We start from the raw sequence: 19,903 nt of genomic DNA on the forward strand, positions 1-19,903 counted from the left end.
TAAAAGTGGTTAAAATTGTAGTTCAACTTCAGTTCTAGTGGTTTAATGTTTCGTTTCTCGGGAATTTCCGGATGTCTCCTCCGGTCCCTGAAGGCAGCCGACGTCACACAAATGGCGGACGGTGTAAACAAGAGCTTCTCGGAGGCCGAGGTGACAAACACCAGATTTTAAGATGAACAACGCGGAGTGCGAGCGGCCGGACAGCCTGGAGGGCTGGGTGGCCGTCCGGAGCAACATATTCGAGGAGGCCGAGACCTTCAAACTGGGCTTCATCGTCCAGTGGAGCGTCATCGAGTCCAAGTTCGCCGTCACCTGCCACAACCGGACGCTACAGCGGCAGCGGCGGAGAGTCCCGGTGTCCGGGGACCATGAGGTGAGCTGGGCCGGGCTCTTCTCCGTCAGCGACCTCCGACACATCCACCAGCACTTCACCTGCGTGGCGGACGTCCTGGCCGCCTGCTTCCCGGACCTGGCCGACTTCGAGGAGGGCAACATCTGGGACCTGCTCCTCTTCAGCAGCCGGAGGTCCGGAGCCGAGGAGGAGGAGGACGACGTCGGCCGGGACTTCGACAGCCCGTGTCGGAAGCTGGAGAAATATTTCAGCGCCGCCATCGACATCTGCGGCCGGAAGATAGTCCTCGACACGCTGTTCACCCAGGACGAGAAGGACGTGGACGAGTACTTCGAAAACATGCAGGAGTTCAAGAGGAAGACGATGCAGGAGGAGATGTCCCGGGTCAAAGGTCAGCTGAGACAGGTCAGTGGGACACAGAGGCTTCACAGCTGGATGACACACACATGTAGGGGTCACGTGTGTTTGTATACACACACACAACCCCTGAATCAGTTCTCCTGTAATGACCCACATCCTGTTTGTTCTTGTGTTGTCAAACTGCACCATACAGAGGTTTGTGTTCAGTGTTTATCAAATCTAATCAAATCACAGTCATTGTTATTGTTATAGTTATAGAACTAGTCATAGTTTGCTTCATAGGGCTCAACCATCCATACAAGGAGCTACATCCTCTGTCCTTAACCCTCATTCATATCAAATAAGACAACTCTTGAAATACTTGTTATACCCTGATCGATATCGACATTATACTAGAGTGTGGAGACCCGAGCCTGGGCCGAGGTTGGGCCTGGTTTAGACGATTGAATTGGACATTTTGAAATAACCAGGTCTGGTAGGTCAAGTAAAGCAATAACCATGTGCCTGAGTTATATAGATTATATAGATAGATTTCTGGGGGCAGATGCCGATATAAGGGAGTAAAGTATTTCCGTTACCAATATATCAGGCGATATATATATATATATTAAAATTAACTGCAATGGGCCCGGGTTAGGTTCGGACACCTGTTGGGTTCGGGTCGGGCTCAGGTCGTTGTCTCTCAGACGGGTTCAGACAGAAAAGTGCGGCCCGAGTCTCGCTCTAATACATATTGTTAACGTATAAGATGTTGTTATTAAACCCTTGTTACAAAGATATGTGACAGTTTAAGCTTAAACATTATTACAAATAACTATGAATAAAAAAGAAAGTCCAGTACAACATGATATATAGAATTTGAATTAAGAAAATAAACAAATATCTTCTTACATTGTTTATTATGTAATAAAAACCTTGACATCTGTGCATATCAGAAAACAAACAATGATACTGATTTGTCTATGAAAGGTTTTTATCAGCTGATTTTATCTGCCACTGATAAATCAGTCAGACTGAAGTACTTGTAATTTACTAAAGTACTTTAATAAAGTACTCACTTAGTGATATTGCTGCTTATACCAAAGTAAATAATCTTCTTCCACCAGTGACAGTTTCAATAAACACTGAACATTATAACCTACATAAGGATAGAGTTTGTTAGTGGGCTTTTTGTAAAAGACTAAATTGGTTAAGCTGTATATTCACAACTCCTATTTTATGGTTAAATACATTTTCAATCACTAATGAAGCAACACAGCACATTATGTTTTTTGTCATATAAAATGAAATGTAAAGGATCTTGAACTCAAAAGCAGAGGGATTTATAAGATTTGTTAAAGCTTATGAAATCTCTGTGAGCTTGTGAAAGTTACCCTGTAGGAGTAGCACCACACAGTGGTGTTACAAATGTGAAACCAGACTTAACCATGACACAGCAAACTCGTGCTCAACCAGTGCTCACGATGAGAGGTTTATAAAGTGGCTCGGTGAACTGAAATAAACACTAGTTATCAAAAGGAGATTGAATAGAATTAGATATGTGCCTGTGTGTGATCTGGTTCAGTAGTTTTGGGGAATTGAACTCGTTTTCCTTCTTTCTCAGAGTCAGAAACTAATGATTCCTCAGGACAAACCTATTTTTGTATTTGTTGTATTGTGACTCAATGTCAAACATCAGTATTTGGTTACCTCTGCTTAACTACTGTGTGTCTATATATTCAAATACCACAGTGAAAGTTATCTAGAAATTAAAACTAGGTAACAAGGGTTGAGTGAGGAGGTGGCTTGTACCCGGCATTTGAGAGGATGCTCTCAGTCTCAAACTTTGCTCTAGATGTTGTAACACGACCAGCAGTGATATTAGTTGTTTTTCATCAGTGACCTTTTTTCCTGCCCTTTGTTTTCTTGTTACTCAAGTAAACCTAAAGCATGCTGGGACTGTTTTCTTGAGACTGTGACAGAGCAGGTATAACTGGTAATGTCTGTACTGTATGGGCCTGTGTGTCTTTGCATCAGACGTGATGAGATCACATGACAAAGAAAAAGTATTTTCATAATCTCAAGCTGCTTTCTCCATGTCCATTGCTACCAACATTACCTCAGCCCGTTCTGCCCTGTGCCCTAGAGCAACACTTTACTCAGTGAACAAGCTGCACACAGCGTCTGAGATGTGCAGGGGCTTCAAACCCTCCATTTAAAATGGTTTGTTGATGTGAGGAAACAAATTAGTTTGAATTCAGTGGCCGAGTGTCAGAGAAATGATTCCAGTATTAAGTTGTATTGAAACACAAACCTCTGGCCTCACCAGTCATCCGTCAGCCCACCTGCTTTTGGAAGTTGTATTGATTGTCATTTTATCTGCTGTTATTGTTATGAAAAACAATTCAGTGCAAAATGTATCTCCCCCGATTCCTCTGAGATATAAAAAGATCATCTCCCGCAGAGAGAAAGGATTGAAGCTGTGAGCTCAGAGTGAACCGAGGTAATGGTGTTTTTCATTTTCACAGCTGCTGCAGAGTCACGGCAGCGCAGACCGAATGGTTGCCCTGCTCGGCATCTATGACGAAGAGGACGCGGCCTACCAGGACCTGGTCACTGTGGCCACCACCTTCTTCCATTACCTGCTGCAGCCTTTCAGGGACATGAGAGAGCTGGCCTGCCTCTACAAGATGGAGATCCTGGTAAATACAGCCTTCTATTCACGCTTCTTTGTGGGATGTGATAAATTAAGTTGTTTTGAAATCTAAATCCTGAATAATTCTCATCAGGCACTAATGACTTATGCAAATACATATTTACAGCCCCTGAACATATTTTAAACTTGTGTAATGCGACAGGATGCCAGTTCTTTTTTGTATATGCTCACAGTAAACACTGTCTCCCTCTCACATTAACCTCTAACTTGTGGCCTTCATTGACAGTGAAAATCTAACAATAGTGACGTGACACTCACAAACGATCCAAGTCTTTTCAGGGGAACCAAGTTGTGGGCTACTTGAGCCATTCCTTTTTTAATTGTGCCTAGCTTTCACTGCCCTAAAGAAACACCACCCCCGGATTTCTGTTGCAGAGAGGGCCAAGGGGCAGATGATTGATATAATTACTAATAATTACTAACTAATTTAGTTCTGTTAAACCTAGTCCACACATGCAAAAAGAAATAAGTGCCATGTCCAAGTTGGATTTTCAACAAAATCTCACCCTATCATTTCATTGTCCTTGTGATAATTTCACACTTAAATCTAGTAACCTCCACCTCCAAAAAAAGGAATAATGAGTGGCTTCTGACTGGCTCTCGGAAAAAGGAACGGAGCTATAAGATCTGGCTGCCTGCAAAGAGAAATTCCCATCACTGATGTACACTAGAGATAGATAGATCAGTAGAGTGATCACTTCCAGTCTAAAAACCACCAGTAAAAAGTCTCTGCAGCTAGAAACAAACCTACACACACACACACATGGTGGCGGAGTGATTGATACAGTGTTATAGTTCATCAAGTTAAAATCAAATGAAATCAAATTTGACATCCTCTCTCCCAGGACGCACAGAAGAGCAGTAGATGCCACGTTTAACAGAGAACGTCAACAAAATAAAAACATTTGAAACATTCATGAGAAAAGACGGTGTCTAACATCGATGGAGACGTGCATCAATGTTTAAAACACGTATGCATTAGTTTATGTGTATGTGGGCCAAGTATCTGTAAGAAGTTTGCATTAAATCACCGAGTGTAAAGTCGTCCACATACTTGCTCCTGGCAGAAGTCTTTGGAGTTTGAGGACTTGGGTCCTAAGAGAATTGCAGCTCTGGAGACGGAGGCGGAGGAGTGGAGGACGAAAGCAGAAGACGCCGTTGCCTCGATCCAGGACATCACTGTCACCTACTTTGCACAGACTTCAAAGGCGCTGGCTGGTACAAGTGGCTGTGTTTATTTCTCTTATTTGTGTGTGTGGATGAATTAATTAAGGACTTTCTTTGCGTCATTCCTCGGAGCACAGGAGGAACAAAATGTGGTGGAGGGTCACAAGTTGCATTGCAGCTGCAGACAGATAACATGTTAATGATAAATGTGATCTAATATTCATGTTTGTAAAAAGTCAGAACAAAATACACATTCTTATCCTATCTTTTTTTACCCAGTAGTACATTTTTCTTCCCTTATTTATATTAAAATGACCCTAAATTCTTAATTGTTAATTAAGTAATGATTGTCTGTAGAAGACTAAATATACCTACTGCCACTGCCTGTGGTTTGTAAGACAATTAACTATTTCGAGGGTTATTCTCTCTTATGCTTCTTCACTATATCTTCAATTATGGGTAAGTGTAAGTAACTCTGTGGCTCCAATATGTGTTGTACTTAGCATAGATTTATTTTAGTCTGATATTACAAGGGTCTTAAATTTAACTTGTTGTAACCTACAGTCTGTGCTTTTGTCTGACGCCGACATACGTGACTGACCCTTGTGTCCACACATGTGCAGGGATGTTAAAGCAGATGCAGGAGGACAAGTCTCGTTTTGGAGCTGCTGCCTGGGCGTCCGCGGTTCCCCGACTGGAGAAGCTACGCTTCCTCTTCGCCAAAGAAACGCTGCAGCATATGAGAGCCGCAGAGATGTGCCTCAACCGCAAAAAAGACGGCATCAGAGAAAGGGTGTGTGTCTTACAGTTTCGTTTTCCTTCTAGTGGTTCTGTTATTAGTCATCACAGTTCAGACTGTTGTGTTGGACTTAGTTGTGGCTGTTCCAGGCTTTAGTTGTCATTCAGGTCTTTATTTCCACGGCCAGCGCTGCTTTTGTAGTGGCTGTAAGTCTGACGTGTGCACTTGCCCCAGTGTGTCGTTCACTTGGTATTCCAGTGCGATGTGAATCTCTAGCTTCTGGAGCCTTTTGATCTATTTATAAAGCCTCTCTCCTAAAACACAGAATCCCCTTGATACACCCCCAAAACCTGCATGCATGAATAAGTGAGTGTGTCTGTACTCAGAATTTGCCGGCCGTATACATATCTGTGAGTACAGGGGTGTATATACTTCTAATGTTGGGATCACAGTATTTTGGGGAAACTGTAGTGAATGTACTCACTGTCGTATGGTGTCGTGCTGTGAAGAAAAGAGAACACCCTCAGCACCTTCACCTCCACGTGGCGGCGTTATTCATCCGATTTAAGCGTCTTAAAGAATCAGGTTTCAGGATGCTGGCAGAATCTACCACCGTGAAATCAACATGTGCAGCTCACTGACGTCTGCGTGAGCGTTTATGATGAGATCAGTAAACTACACCTACTCGGATTCTTGTAGCTGCAGAACTCGGTAGCAGTGTTTAGTGCCTGCAGAGGTCACAGCCTTTAAATTTACTGTGTGTGATTATGTTTGTTTGAAATGAGCTGCATACATGAATAATCCCAAAGGAATTCAATCACTGCAGCTCTTGTGTCATCTTCAAACAGTGTGTGTGTTCATATTTGACACAACTCAAAGCATTTAAGGACATAACACATGCTTTGAGTGTCGCAGCTCATTGATTACATATTAAACATTAATGCTCTACTTTATAAGTAGCTGTTGCTCATTTCATCAGTGTGAGAATCAACATGCAGAGTTAAAGCTAGTTTGAGATAAAGTTTCAATCAAAGGCCCTCAGCTTTATATTTGTCCGATTTAGCTTTTTGTGCATTTTGTTTCCAACTGATGATGTAATTGAAACCAGAGATTATTTAAAGGTCCACTGTGTAGAATGAGCCCTTTATATGTCACATTTAAATCTGCCAGATCTGGATTTTGATTTGGCTCTGCACCAAATGTCTCACACTCCTAAATATCAGTCCCCTTGACATGTCTGATTTTTGTCATCAAGATCAATGAATTATTCTCTGGGAAGTCAGTCAAAAACAAACCCTCTCGCAAAGTGAAAAAAAATTCCACGCCAAAATTGTATTCCGCCGAGATCCTTGAAAATCTCTGTTGTAATCTTGCTGACAAACAAACAAACGATCAAACCAACGGACAGCGGTGAAAACATGAGCTCCCTGGCAGAAGCAAAGAATGGAAACCAGAAGCTAAATCAAAACATATGACGGTTTCAATGATGGTAAATAGGTATTCACAGTATGTACATAACAGACTTCCACCTGTAACTTGATATTTTTCTGTTGTGTTGCAGCTGAGCAGCCTGTCCGGCAGAGAGCACACAGCTGATTCCAGGTCTGCGTCTGACGATGGCCAGCAGCCGGACAGCGTGGACCAGCTGGAGCTGCAGTTCTACGAAACTCAACTAGAACTGTATGACACCAAGTTTGAGATCCTGAAGAATGAGGAGCAGCTGCTGATGGCTCAGATAGACACAGTGCGACGGCAGATCAAAGGTAACACATGTAGCTCACTGCTGAACAGTAGGAGGGAGAAGTTTGAAACATTACACCTGTAGAGGACTTTTAATCTCTTTGAAAGACGACAACGTCCTTGTGTGATCCACTTAAAGACACTCGAGCAAAATGTATTTAAAGATCAGTGACTGATATAGATCATTTATATTTATAATATAGATCATATGAATATTGCACCGTAAATCTAAGTGATATGATAAATATGATAATAAGCACTTAAAAAAATAAATAATTTAATTTATGGATGTTCCCTTAGATGTTCCCTTAGGATAATGATATCCTCAAAGTGTAAATCACTAAATCTATACATTACTAGTTATGATTCAGGTGGATTTATTTATTTTTGGACCAAAGTTGAATAATTTCCTGTTGAAATTAGTCGACATGCACCTGTCTCCTTCACCTCTCACACACACCTCCACTTCCACGACCCTGCAACTGTCTCCGGGAAATGTGTTGAATTTTAATTTGGTGGACTGCTCCTTTATAAATGCTTGTGTGTGTTTGTGACTGTTAACTTCAGTTAAGCAGAAATACTAAACACATCTTACAGTATAATTATTTCAGTACAGCAGAGCTGAATCAACACCTTTCTGACGCAGTGTCATGATTAAAAGTTACACAGATTCATTACAGTGGTGATGTGTCGGATCACATCATGTACAGGGGCTTTTGTTTTTCTGCTCATGGGTTTTACTTTGGGGAAATATTTTGTTCATGTAAATACTTCTCTAATTGCTCCTTCTGGGACATGTGATGTTTGCGTTGTGTGTTGTGAACATGCTGTGTGTGTGTGTACCTGTCTGTGGTGTGTGTCACTACAATGACTGGTGTCAGGTTTATTTCCCACACTGAAAGCAGGAAAGTGCAGCAGGACAGAAAAAAGAGATGTGAATGAGTTTGGGGCATATTTCAAACTTTATTACTTTTACCAGGAGGTTGTGTTGCCTTTGTTTTTCTGTTTGCCAGCAGAATCACACAAAACCTTTTGGCATGGATCCGGATAAAGGGTTTTCTTAAACATTTTATTTTGACGAATTTCTTTGGGAATAATTTTGCATCTTGATGAAGAAATCATGCATCTTTACGGGACTGATATTTAGGCATTTGTGCAATTTAGATCCAATACCTTCCCATAAGCTTTGTATCTTAGAAACCTGCATTAAGAAGCCCAGGTTTACATTGCAGAAATCTATGTGTCTATCTGGTTTCCTGTAAACACTAGATTAAAGACACAAGTTTCCTTGTTGAGATGTTGTTTTCAGGAAATAATCATAGTTCCTTTTTTTCCCATTAAGATTCATAAATTATTCCCCCGGAAATCTGAAAATATAAAAAAACGGACTATCTTGCAATGTTTAGGAAAGTGGAAAAAAAATTCCTTGATCCGGTTGCTTATCTAGATCTGAGCCATATTCGAGTGGCTACTTTCTTGGCCTGTGTCCCATCCTTCTACCAAGTTTTGTGGAAAACCCTTCAGTAGTTTTTGCCTCATCCTGTTGACAATCAAACCAACGGACCGGAGGCGAAAACATAACACAATAGTTGCCGTCTTCTGTTTTGTTGTTGTGCCACAACTCCTTGGCTTGGTTGTCTGGTACATGAGTGTAGGTATTCCATATTTCATGAACATAAAAACACAGTTTCTTTGTACGTGTACCCGTTGAGGAGCTGTCAGAGTGACTGGACTGCATTTGTGTTTCAGAGCTGAAGGAGGAGGTGGTTTACTACGACGTGTGTGAGGATCCGGAGGAGCTGCACAGCTTGTTCCACACGGGGATCCACCAATCAGACTCTCCGGCTGCCACTCACCTCAAAAGACGCCTACAGACCCTGGAGGCCAAGAGAGGCAACATCTGCGCCCGGCGAGCTTATCTCCGCAACAAGAAGGTGCCGACAAGCAGCGCTGACATTCACTCTCTTTTCAGCAGACATTCTCTCCCCCATTAAAATGATTTTTAGTGACATTTTGCTGCTTTTCAAGGGCAAACGTATTGATCTGTGAGTAGTAGACAGGAAATAATGGGAAACGTCAATTAAAAACTATGCTGCTTTTTTCCCCCTACTCTTTATCTGCTTTCTGCCCAAATTTCCAGATTTTTTTTTTTCTTAAAATATCTATATTGTTTTATTTTTAGCTTGCCGAGTAATTTAAGAATATTTGACAGTTGTTTGCTCCCTCTCCTGGCTGCTCATTTGTTTGATTAAAAGAAGAATTTCCTGATTAAAAGCTCCCGCAATCCCATCCACTAATCCACAGGGAGCAAGAGTCACAGGCACGATTATTTAACAATGCTGCAAAAAAGATGAAAACTCTTACTGTAAATTAAAAAAACTCAACTGTGAAGGACGTGCGAACACCTACTAAATTCTAATTCACTTTTTTATATGAATATTAAGGTTGTTCATCTTCCTGTGTGTTTTAGGATCAGTGCATGGATGCTCAAGGGCAGAAGCATCATGCGGCCAAGCAGAGCTCCACAGTCTTCAACCAGCATCATCATGTCCATCTGGTACGTCACCGACCCCACAGAGAAACTGTTGCACTGGCAAAAGGCCGCAAAAGAAACTGTGTCTGGTCTTTTCTCTCCAACACCTCTCACTGTCTCCCTCTGTTGTCTGCAGAAACGAGAGCAGAAGAAAGAGGAGGACGATAGGAGGAAGACGTGGGTGGACCAGGAGCGAGAGAAGACTCTGAGCAGATTACGATCCTTCAGACAGGTAAAGCTCTCTCATCTTCTCCTGGTTCACCCCCCCCCCTGCAGCTTCTCCTCTTTTTACCCCAGAGGCTCCTGATTTACACCAGGACAATAGTTCACCTCAATATTAGAGATAGAATTCATATTTATATATTTATAATTTCTGTTTAGCTCTTTGAAGGGAGTCTGATCTGGAGGCTCTGTTTATTTTCTCAGAGATGCTCTTTTAATTTTTTGTGTGCACAAACTATCTTTAATACATGGATTGATATTAGACACCTACCGTTTTGAGAAAGGATTCCTCAAATTTAGACGTTAAAGACTTATGATTTTACAATTTAATAATAAATGCTTCTCTGGCATCTAATGTTACAGTCATATCATTCTGCTGAAAAAGTCAGGTCAGGTTGACTCTGTCATGTTCGTCTTTCTAAGAAACTGATGGATATTGAAGTCAGTTGATCAACCAACTAGTTTCTTGTTTTAAAACATCCAAGTGGAGCAGCTCGGGAGGATTTATTTTCTCTTCAGCATCATGGTTATTGATGTTCTTTGTGCACGTTGCCTCTGTCACTTCAGTTTAATCTCAAGTGACTGTGAGACCTGTTTAAAACATCCGACCGTCTCTACAACCACTTACTCTGCTCTTTCACCATCTTCTTCCAGAAGCGACATGGCCAGTACATCCTGAAAACTCCTCACTCCAGGATGTCTCCTTCAGACCTTGTCCCGTGTCCCTCCCAGCCGCTGTCCATCATCAGCCTCGGCCCCTCATCCGAGCTTCCCTCCCTCTCTGTCCGTCCTGAGCCCAGACGCAGTAGAGCCTCCAAGAAAAGGCAGCCGAAAGACGTCCCCGTCCAAATCTACTGTGCTCCGCCGCCTCCATCAACAAATATCCCTACTGCGCCTCCGCCCCCGCCACCTCCTCCACCACCACCTCCCCCACCACTGCCCCCTGCCTTCCCTCCTCCTCCAGCCCAGGCTTCCCCTGAGGACACACCGAAGCCTCTCAGCGAAAACGAGGAGCCCCCTTTCCCAGCAAAGAACATGCTCAAGCAAAATATAGGTGAGAGTCAAATGTGTTTGTACATAAAAAATGTTGACATCCATTTAAAATACAGATGGAGGAGAGTTTGTCTGTCTGTCTGTCTGTCTGTCTGTCTGTCTGTCTGTCTGTCTGTGTGTGTGTGTGTGTGTGTGTGTGTGTGTGTGTGTGTGTGTGTGTGTGTGTGTGTGTGTGTGTGTGTGTGTGTGTGTGTGTGTGTGTGTGTGTGTGTGTGTGTGTGTGTGTGTGTGTGTGTGTGTGTGTGTGTGCCGCCGCAGTGTTCTGTCCTAAATCCCCAACTTCCCCCATGAGGCCAGAGGAGGCATTTTACCTCAGTGTTTGTCCTGCTGATGCACACACTCGGCTCCAGAGACACAAACATCCGACATGACTTCATTTTTCTGAGCTTCTGTGAAATGGATGAAGCTTGTTATTAAAAATAAATAGAGATTCAGCACCAGTGAGAACAAGGAGAATTCTCTGTGCAGGCTGCATCAGCAGTGACGTCAAAAGTAAATTCACTTCCATCGCACCTAAAGTGTCTTTTCTCGTTAACTGTTGTTTTAATACAGGAACAATGGATGAAGTGTTGGCCTCACTGCAGCGTGGACAGATTCGGCTTCGAAAAGTCCCTGATCGCAGGACAGCGCCCTCTGCTGATGACCCAAGGAACAGTCTGATGTTGGCCATCCGACACGGCGTCACCCTGAAGAAGGTGAGAACAGGAAGCACAGCCGATAAACCAAACCGACCAATACTGACCAATGTTCGTTTATTGCAAAAAATGTTGTTTGGTGAACACGGGAGAAACCTACCAATCTGTGACAGGAGTGAAACCTGGATTAACTTGACTCCTGTCGTGCTGTAGGTGGATCCTGCTCGTGCAGAGGTCCCGAACAGCGGAGACAATGAGCTGGAGCGCAGCATCAAAGCCGCCATGATGAGGATGAAGAATGTAGCAGCCGACTCCGATGAGGACGACAGAGAAGAGGACACACAGAGTATAGAATGGGACAGCTGAGAACACACACACACACACACACACACACACACACACACACACACACACACACACACACACACACACACACACACACACACACACACACACACAAAGACACACACACTGGCCCTGTTCAGACCTGGTATTAAAATCCGTCCTCAGAGATCTGATCACAAGTGGACGTTCTGTTGGTCTGTTCACACCTGAGATTAAAACACCTCCTGTGATCACTTCCCCGCTCTATATGCAAATAATCATATCCATCATTTCTGCTTACGATTAACGATGTTCTTACTGAGTGAGTTTACAGATTTGTCCAATGAAGTTTGTGCAAGAAATAGACGGAGGTAGAGAGAGAGAGAGAGAGAGACAAGAGGGAGGGGCTAAATTAATGAATGTGCAGCTCTGCTGTGAAGAAAGATTTGAATCAATAATTAAGTGGTGGTCAGTGTTGATTTTGTGGTGCGTCATCACTGAGAAGTGTGAAAATAAGTTTGATTTGTTGTGAGACTGTTGCAGGTCAGAGGACGTGATCTGAGTAGTTGGTCCTTCATATGTGACCGAGGATGAATTTACATTCACACAGTGAAAAGAATGTGACCCCACGCTTCACCATCTCTGAATGTCTGAGTGAACACGTTCAGATCTGAACTTCAAGCTGACCACTAGTGATCAGATCACACAGGATGTTAATATCAGGTCTGAACTGATGAAGCTCTTCTCTCACATTGTTCTGATTCTGTTCATCCATCTTGTGTCGCGGCCAAATTTTCATCTTTATGAAAACCTCCTGAATTATATTATTATTATTTATGCTTCTGGATAAAGGGGGCGTCGCTTCTTCTGCAACAATGAAGTTAAAACACTGCGCTGCGTCATAATCTGTGGGAAGAACTTCTCCTGTCTGCAGGAGTGTGTGTGTGTGTGTCTCTCGTCGTCCCTGTGGCGCGTCACACAAACTGGCGAACACATTTATTTAGTTATTAATCGATGATGTCAGATCATGAATCCGGATCGTTCCGGTCACTTTAACCCTGATGTCGGCCGCGTGCGTCACGTCACGTCTCGTGTTGTGTGTGAACTAAAAGTTGGACTTTTCTTTCAACTTTCTTTTTAATTCTTCTGGCCTGAACACAGTTGTCTGTTGACGTTTTTTTTTGCATTTGTCTTTTTAAAATCGCTCTGAGATGTTAAAATACATCTAAAACTGCTTAAACCGGAAGCCAATCAGAATTTAATCTCCCATAAAGCAGTTGGGTTTGCAGAAATCTCAAACTGTGCGAATGAGGTGTTGCGCTTCAACGCTCATTAAGGAGAAAAACCAAGCAGCGGTGCGGTGTGTGAAATGATTGTGTGTCTCCCGGCGCAGTGTGTGAAGGCCTTTTGTGAGACTGTCGCACAGCAGGGGAGGTCTGTGCTGCAGGCAGAGATAAACACACGATCACCCTCGACTCCACTATCACAAAAACTCAGTCGTTTCTCCTCGCTGAGTCTAAACTCGTTATTTTGAATGTAATTAAATCCGAACAATTGTTTTGTTGATTTAAACTTTACCACAACAAGGGCTACGTCTGACTGGGTTTGTATTTTTTTCTTTGCATTTTATGACTAAACAATAGAAGAGTAATGTTGTGAAGTGCAGCAGTGATAATTATTTACAGCCCAAATGTCTAAAAGTCTGTTATTGTTTGTACTTGAGTCTGTTTGATGCACTTATCCCCGTTGTTCTTTTTGTGTAAGAAACGTATGAATGTTTTCAGTTTTATTTCATTGCAATTTGTACATGATCTGTTATTTCTTCCTCTCTGATGCCATAACAGATTGAGAAATGATGCGTAACCATATTTTTAGTAACAGATACGTCCTTGTGATGATGGAATTACTTTTAAAACAACATGCTGACGGGTTGTTGTTGACAACCATAATGACTTTGAACCTGTAACTTACCCGACCAGGTTCTACTGTATCACCACAGACTGTAAATAAAGATGGACGACGTGACCGCTCCTCAAAGGTGAAGCCAAAAAGTCTCAATCGCCCCCTGGTGGCTGGCTGCAGTACACGTCAAATCATTTCTTTACGGTTTCTGTCATTTACTGTAGTTCTTATCACACTGTTTGTTCAAGTGTTTGTTTTTCTGCTAAGTTTGGTTTTAATTACAGGATGAAATGTTATGATTGACAGGTGTGATTGACGATCACATGTATCTGCAGGCTCCAAATGTGGAAGATGTCAGTGTTTGTATTTTAGCTTCATTTCCTGATAGTGAGAGGAAGTGGAGACACGTCGTCCATCTTTAAAAACCTCTTTCTGTATCATGCACAAGATACAACACTGAACAGTAACCAGCGTTAAATAGGTGGCAGAGGAAATGACAATAATTGCTGCACTTTGATTTGAAACTTGTGATTCTGCAAAGACATGAAACTTCCTCCGGCGTGTCGCAGACCGACTTCGGGTGAATGACGGCTGAGGCTGAAACCCACTTCTTCTGCTGTGTTTAAATAATAAACCAAGACACGAAAGATCACGAACTTGAATTTCCTTTTTCATTCATAAATGTGTTGTCTTTGCTGTTCCCTGATCTCCACTTGACGGCTGCACCCGACCCCCCATCTCTCAGCGGGTCACATCATCCAGGGGGGGGGGGATGTGCCTCGTCCACCTGTGAACTCCGGTGACTGTGCCCTCATGCTATGACTCATATTGTGACATCCGTCCTTTGCAGCGTCGCTCTCACACATTTCTCCTGCAGTGACAGCTCAGACCTCAGCTCCACTGTGTGTAGTTAGAGAGCAGAGGAAGCTGCGGCCGCTCCTCGACGCCATCGTGTGTGCACGTCCCCCCTGCTTTTGTCCGGGGGTGTAATCAATGGGTAACATCCAGGTGATTCAGACGGAGGACGGTTCATGCACCTTAGGGAAGACATGCGGCGGCTCTTTAGACAAACCTGCCTGTCGAGCGTCAACGCGAAATTCCGCAGTCAGTTACTATGGTAACAGGGAGCCTCGGTGGTAGTGGCCTGCAGTGCCATCTCTCTCTCTCTCTCTCTCTCTCTCAGACACATGTACAGAGCAGCATAGTCTCTTAATGATGTTTCACAAACTCGCCCACTCATCACCAGTCACACAATGAGTGTGGCTGAAAGAAGTAGAGAGAGAGAAATGCTGCACTGCTGCCATTTGAGTGAGATTAATAATTGATTTAAGACAGATACAGATTATTACATTTATAATTTATTATTTAAAAAGTGACTCATTGACTTGTGTTGTCTGAACAAGAGTCAAACAAGACACAGAAACTGTTCACTATATAATAAAGTCAATCAATCAGGTGATCAATACATATCAGCCACTATGAGCAGACGTCACTATCAGTGTTTAGTGGCCAATAAACACTGATTAGGAAACCTTTCACAGAATAAACAATAAGGAAAAGATGAGCATTTATATTTTATGATATAAAATGAAATAAAATGTTTATCTTCTTACTTTAGATTTTAGATTTAGACTTTTTTAGAAACAGAAAAGTGACTCAAATTATTGATGAATTTTATTTTATATTGACCAATGTATTAATCAACTAATCAAAGAAGCTGGAACCAGAGACTATTCTCAAAATGAATTACCACTGATTTTGATAATGGATCTGTGATTTTAAAAAGCTGGAACTTTCTGTGTCTCTCGCTTCGTTTGATTTTCACAGTAAATGTCTTTGGATTCTGCTGCATTTGGAAAAAAACATCACATTAACCCTGGAGACCTTTTTTTGCAATTACAGTTCATTTTCAATCAAACTCACTTAATTGGCCAATTAACCAATAATCAGTCTATAAAGCACATTGATTAATTTCCCTGCGCCACACAGATGGTCCCTGAAGGTGAAAATGAAATACTCATTGATCTGAGTTGAGTTTTTCCATCCTTCAAACAAGCTCATATCGTCTTATTTGTTTTAATCTTACTAAAACTGATACGTGTCAGCCACTGTGATTAAATCCCACCTCGTTTGCTCTGGTTCTGTGCGTCTCTGTGAGGATTACAGCTATATTTAGTGCTATGTAAATCAACATCAGAGGCAAAGACGTGCGGTGGTGGAGCTTCTGTACTTCAGGCTCGACGGGACGCAGCTCTGGCGCCGCAGGTTCATTCCACCTCACTTAGCTTCTCATCCAGGAAAAAACGCCTTAAGACTGTCACACTGTCAGGCAGCTTATTTGTCAGCTTTAACAGATTCGCAGTTTCCTACAATAATGATTTGCAGCTAAATGGGGATTAGAGGAAACCACCCATCTCCTCGCTGCGGAGCTTGTGCCAAAATGTGGCCCGAGACTTGAACTCAAAAGAACCAGAACTACGGCCCTGTGGTTTTATTCCTTAACCAACCACTGCAGGTTCAGTATATTAATTATTGTTTCAGACACTGTGGCTTTTGACCACTGAAATCTCATCAGTCTAATCAAAATTTGAAGAAATCCTATTAACACAGAGTTGAGATATCATGTTCAAGAGGCCGAAAAGATTTTGTGAGGCCACCTTGACATTTGACCTCATCAGCTAATCTGAGAGTCTTGGAGATTTGTTTGACGTTTTTGAAATCTTAAGGTTACATTTTGAGATAAAATGTTTTTTACAAGACCCCCTGTGACCTTTTAAACACCAAAATCTAATCAGTTCATCTCTGAGTTCAAGTGAATGTTTGTACCAGTTCTTGAGATATTGACTGATAAACATAATTCCTAATAAAAAGAAATAACTCACACACACACGGCAGCATTGTAATTAAACTAGATTTTAACAATTGTCAGTTCTATTGTACAATATTGAACAGGAGTCACAAAAGTGCACAAGAGGCATTGGTTCAAAAGGAAGGATCATACATTGTGTTGTCCAGGTTTTGGTGAGTTAGGAACAGTAAAGTCAAACAGAGAGAAATAAGCAACAAGTCCCTTTGTAAATATCTCAGAAACAAAACAAACATCATAGTATTACCCAGTATTAAATATGTCACCACAACTTGTGCTTTTGATTTCAAATGCACCGTGTTTCAAGATGAACGTCCCAGAAGCAGCTGTGACACTTGACTCCTCCACTGTAAAACAGTTTGGTTTATTTCACATAATATTGTACATGTGTGGAGATGTCGGGTTTAGGTGACGCTGATTTACTTGGTATGTTCTAGAAACGCTAGTTGCAGAGAGGCACCAAAAATAAATAAATATGTAAAACAAAAATCTCGACGGGGGTTTAGTGAAAAGACCCACGCCGTCTAAGTGTTCACCCAGTCAACAACACCAAGTCCCCTCACCCAGATATAACCACCACCATAACAAAAACCAGTGTGTAGGAAGCACATCAACAACCTTGGAGACAAAGATCTTTGTTCTACAAACTGACAACAACACTATTGCACACACAAAGTCCTTTAAACACTACACTACACTCATGGCAGGACGGGGCTCCTACGATTCGATCCTGAAACTAGACAGATTTCCGTCTTTTTACTGAAACATGATGGATTCCTGCTGCTCAGACCAGTTTTTTGTGCAAACACCTGTTTTGTCGTTTGATTTCATTAATGAACGGATTAACATCCATTAACGTCCTCGGCTCGTCTGCCTGCGCTTTTCATCTCATTGTATTCGTGAGGTTTGGTTTTCTCGCGTAAATCATCAAGTTATTATTATGGTGATGGTCATCACTTTGGCCATTTCTCCTCGCCAGGTGGATCTACACTCACCTGGAGGCACTTTGTGTCACGGCCATTGTGTATTTATATATATATATATTTATATATGTGCATATCATCTCGTGAGTACAAATTGTCTTCCAACACACCTGAGATAGACGAGAGGCAACAGACAGTCTGTAGAAAGATTTCATGTCAAATTTTCTGAGGGGGGGGGGGGCACAGGGATTAATACCAATTATTACACCAGTGACGCTGAACACTGTCACGTTTTAGCCCTTTAAGTCCCCTCTGCTGCTCTAAGAGTCGAAGAACCCTCCACCAGCTTCTTAAAGCCCCCCCCCCACCCCACCCCCCCACAGAAACATAAGTAAGTGTGACTCTTGATTGAGTTTCTGAACGCCAGCACACAAAATGGAGCCATTTGCTGGAGCAAGCCGGCCCTCCTCCTTCCACTCTGCCAGTCTCTCTCTCACATGGTAGTGTTTATTAGAAGCCAAAGCTGATGGCGTCTGAGTGGACGTCACCTTGGGGGGGGAGGAGGTGCCACATAGTTTCTGGCCTGAAGTCGTACTGTAGTGACTCATTCGTACCTGACCTCTGACCCTTTCAGCTCGGTGCCACTTTTCTCAATTATCAACGCCGAGCTTGGAGAGTCCCTGCCTGACCTCGTGCAGCTCGTCGATCTTTCCATCCAGAATGTCCATGAACTTCTTCAGCTCGCCCTTCATGTTGCCCTGCTTCTGTAGACTGTCGTCTATGTCCATCTGCAGACCCTCTATGCTCCCCTCCAGCTCCTTGTTCCTCGTCTCTGCATCCTGTGGACACACATTGGGGGAGAAAATTATTACAGTGCACAAAATAAATCAAATGGTGGATTCAGGAATATTTAAATCAAAATCTTGTAGAAGAACAGCTAAGATCTTCTGCCTTGATCTTAGCAGGGATGCCAAAAGAAAGTGTTTCTTTTACCAACAGTGTCTCACAAACAAAATGATTTATGCATTTCACTTCGTATAAGCATTTCAATTAAAATTGAAAATGATTAATTTGCACTGAGTTCTATCAAAGTGCAGCAAGAAAATAAAATTTCGAGCCTTTGCAGAGAGGAAAGATATTTGTTCATGTGCTGGGATGGGATGGGGGGGGGGTAAAGAAACATATTCAGACTTGCAGGCGACACAAGTGACACGTTAATGCCACAGATACCATGGAAGGGAGGGGTTTAAAATAGGAGTGCTAAATAGGTGTTGTGCCTGCATGACTGTGTCGTCCAGCTGACGTCGGAAACCTGATCTCCACATGTGCCGTCGTCTTTAAATAGAGGCGAGCGGTGACCACCAACTGAGGTGGAGGTCATTTAAAAAAAAAAAAAGAAGAAAGTTGTTTAAAAACTGTCATTTAAACTATTTTCTTAACTTCTAACCTTCACAACAACCTGTTAAACGGACGCTGGCTCAGTTTCGGTGTCGGGCCTCTTGCATTAGACACTGATATTGTCAGAAATCTCGTTCTCTGCGCTTCTCCTCAGCTCAGACAGTTGGTTGCATAAACTCCTGCTGCAGCCGGTTTCTGTTCACGCTGTCATTCATCCGACTGGCTGTTGCAGAAACAAACCAGGCAGTGGAGCTTTGTGAAGCACAAGAACTTCAGGCATGCCACTGTTGGTTTTATTACCCCCCCCGCCCCGCCCCGCCCTGCCCTGCCCAGCTTGAAAGGCAGCACATGCATGACAGCTTGGATGATACAATCCTGCTCTGAGTCAGTCAGAACGGGGCGAGATGAGCGTCACTGTCAATGCACTTCATGACACACTTGGCACTAATGGGGTGTACACTCATTCGCCGGGATCGGCACTTGTGATTTTACTGGAAGTCTGATGTTACACAATGAGGAATCGTCCTTGAAGAACAGGAGCTCTTTGTTACGAGGGAGATGGGAGGAGATGGGAGGGAATCCATAGTGTTCAAGGATTCTTGGCATCAATAGATTCTTACGCCCACGTTATTGTCACAGACATAACTCGTACACCTAAAGTAAAAACTGTGACACTTGTTCACTGGAGCTGTCGGCAGAGCTCACAAACAAACTTCAGCTGTTTTTTTTCGTCGTCAGCAAAACAGATGAAATCTGCGTCGCGCGAAACCTAATAAGCCGCGACAAAGATGTAGTGTCTCTGCGTCACGGACGAGGAAATGAAAACCTTTTCAAAGAGGCAATAATCCACTCAGCATTGTACAGGGGTGGACCTTTATTAATAGATACAGTCACCACAATGTGCGTTAGTGAGACACGTGATAGGAATGTTGTATCACCAGCCCCCGGGCACAACCATGAAAAGGAACTCTCGCTCTACCTTCATGTGACAGTG

At 42.7% G+C, this 19,903-nt stretch overlaps 2 protein-coding genes across 3 annotated transcripts in view; one reads left to right on the plus strand and one right to left on the minus strand.

Moving 5' to 3' along the window:
* The first annotated feature begins 81 nt into the window (after positions 1 to 81).
* LOC118109719 (WASP homolog-associated protein with actin, membranes and microtubules) lies at positions 82 to 14,374 on the plus strand. The gene is made up of 11 exons (XM_035157062.2): positions 82 to 757; positions 3,220 to 3,393; positions 4,475 to 4,625; positions 5,198 to 5,367; positions 6,875 to 7,076; positions 8,803 to 8,987; positions 9,524 to 9,610; positions 9,723 to 9,818; positions 10,463 to 10,862; positions 11,414 to 11,556; positions 11,710 to 14,374. Exons 1-11 carry the CDS (start codon positions 173 to 175, stop codon positions 11,860 to 11,862), a joined length of 2,346 nt encoding a protein of 781 aa, XP_035012953.1. The 5' UTR covers positions 82 to 172; the 3' UTR covers positions 11,863 to 14,374.
* Positions 14,375 to 16,619: 2,245 nt separating this feature from the next.
* homer2 (homer scaffold protein 2) overlaps positions 16,620 to 19,903 on the minus strand; it is a 30,786-nt gene continuing 27,502 nt past the window's right edge. For both annotated transcript variants that reach the window (XM_035157105.2, XM_035157096.2), the window contains exon 9: positions 16,620 to 18,350. In XM_035157105.2, the coding sequence (XP_035012996.1) occupies positions 18,162 to 18,350 (189 nt within the window). In that variant the 3' untranslated portion in view covers positions 16,620 to 18,161. The remainder of the gene's footprint in view (positions 18,351 to 19,903) is intronic.

This window comes from Hippoglossus stenolepis, chromosome 1 (genome assembly GCF_022539355.2).
Source record: "Hippoglossus stenolepis isolate QCI-W04-F060 chromosome 1, HSTE1.2, whole genome shotgun sequence".
Classification (NCBI taxonomy): domain Eukaryota; kingdom Metazoa; phylum Chordata; class Actinopteri; order Pleuronectiformes; family Pleuronectidae; genus Hippoglossus; species Hippoglossus stenolepis.

Coding starts and splice junctions, on each gene's coding strand:
- LOC118109719 (XM_035157062.2), top strand. CDS start 173: ATGAACAACGCGGAGTGCGAGCGGCCGGACAGCCTGGAGGGCTGGGTG. Junction 4,626..5,197: donor GACTTCAAAGGCGCTGGCTG/GTACAAGTGGCT, acceptor ACACATGTGCAG/GGATGTTAAAGCAGATGCAG. Junction 9,611..9,722: donor AGCATCATCATGTCCATCTG/GTACGTCACCGA, acceptor TGTTGTCTGCAG/AAACGAGAGCAGAAGAAAGA.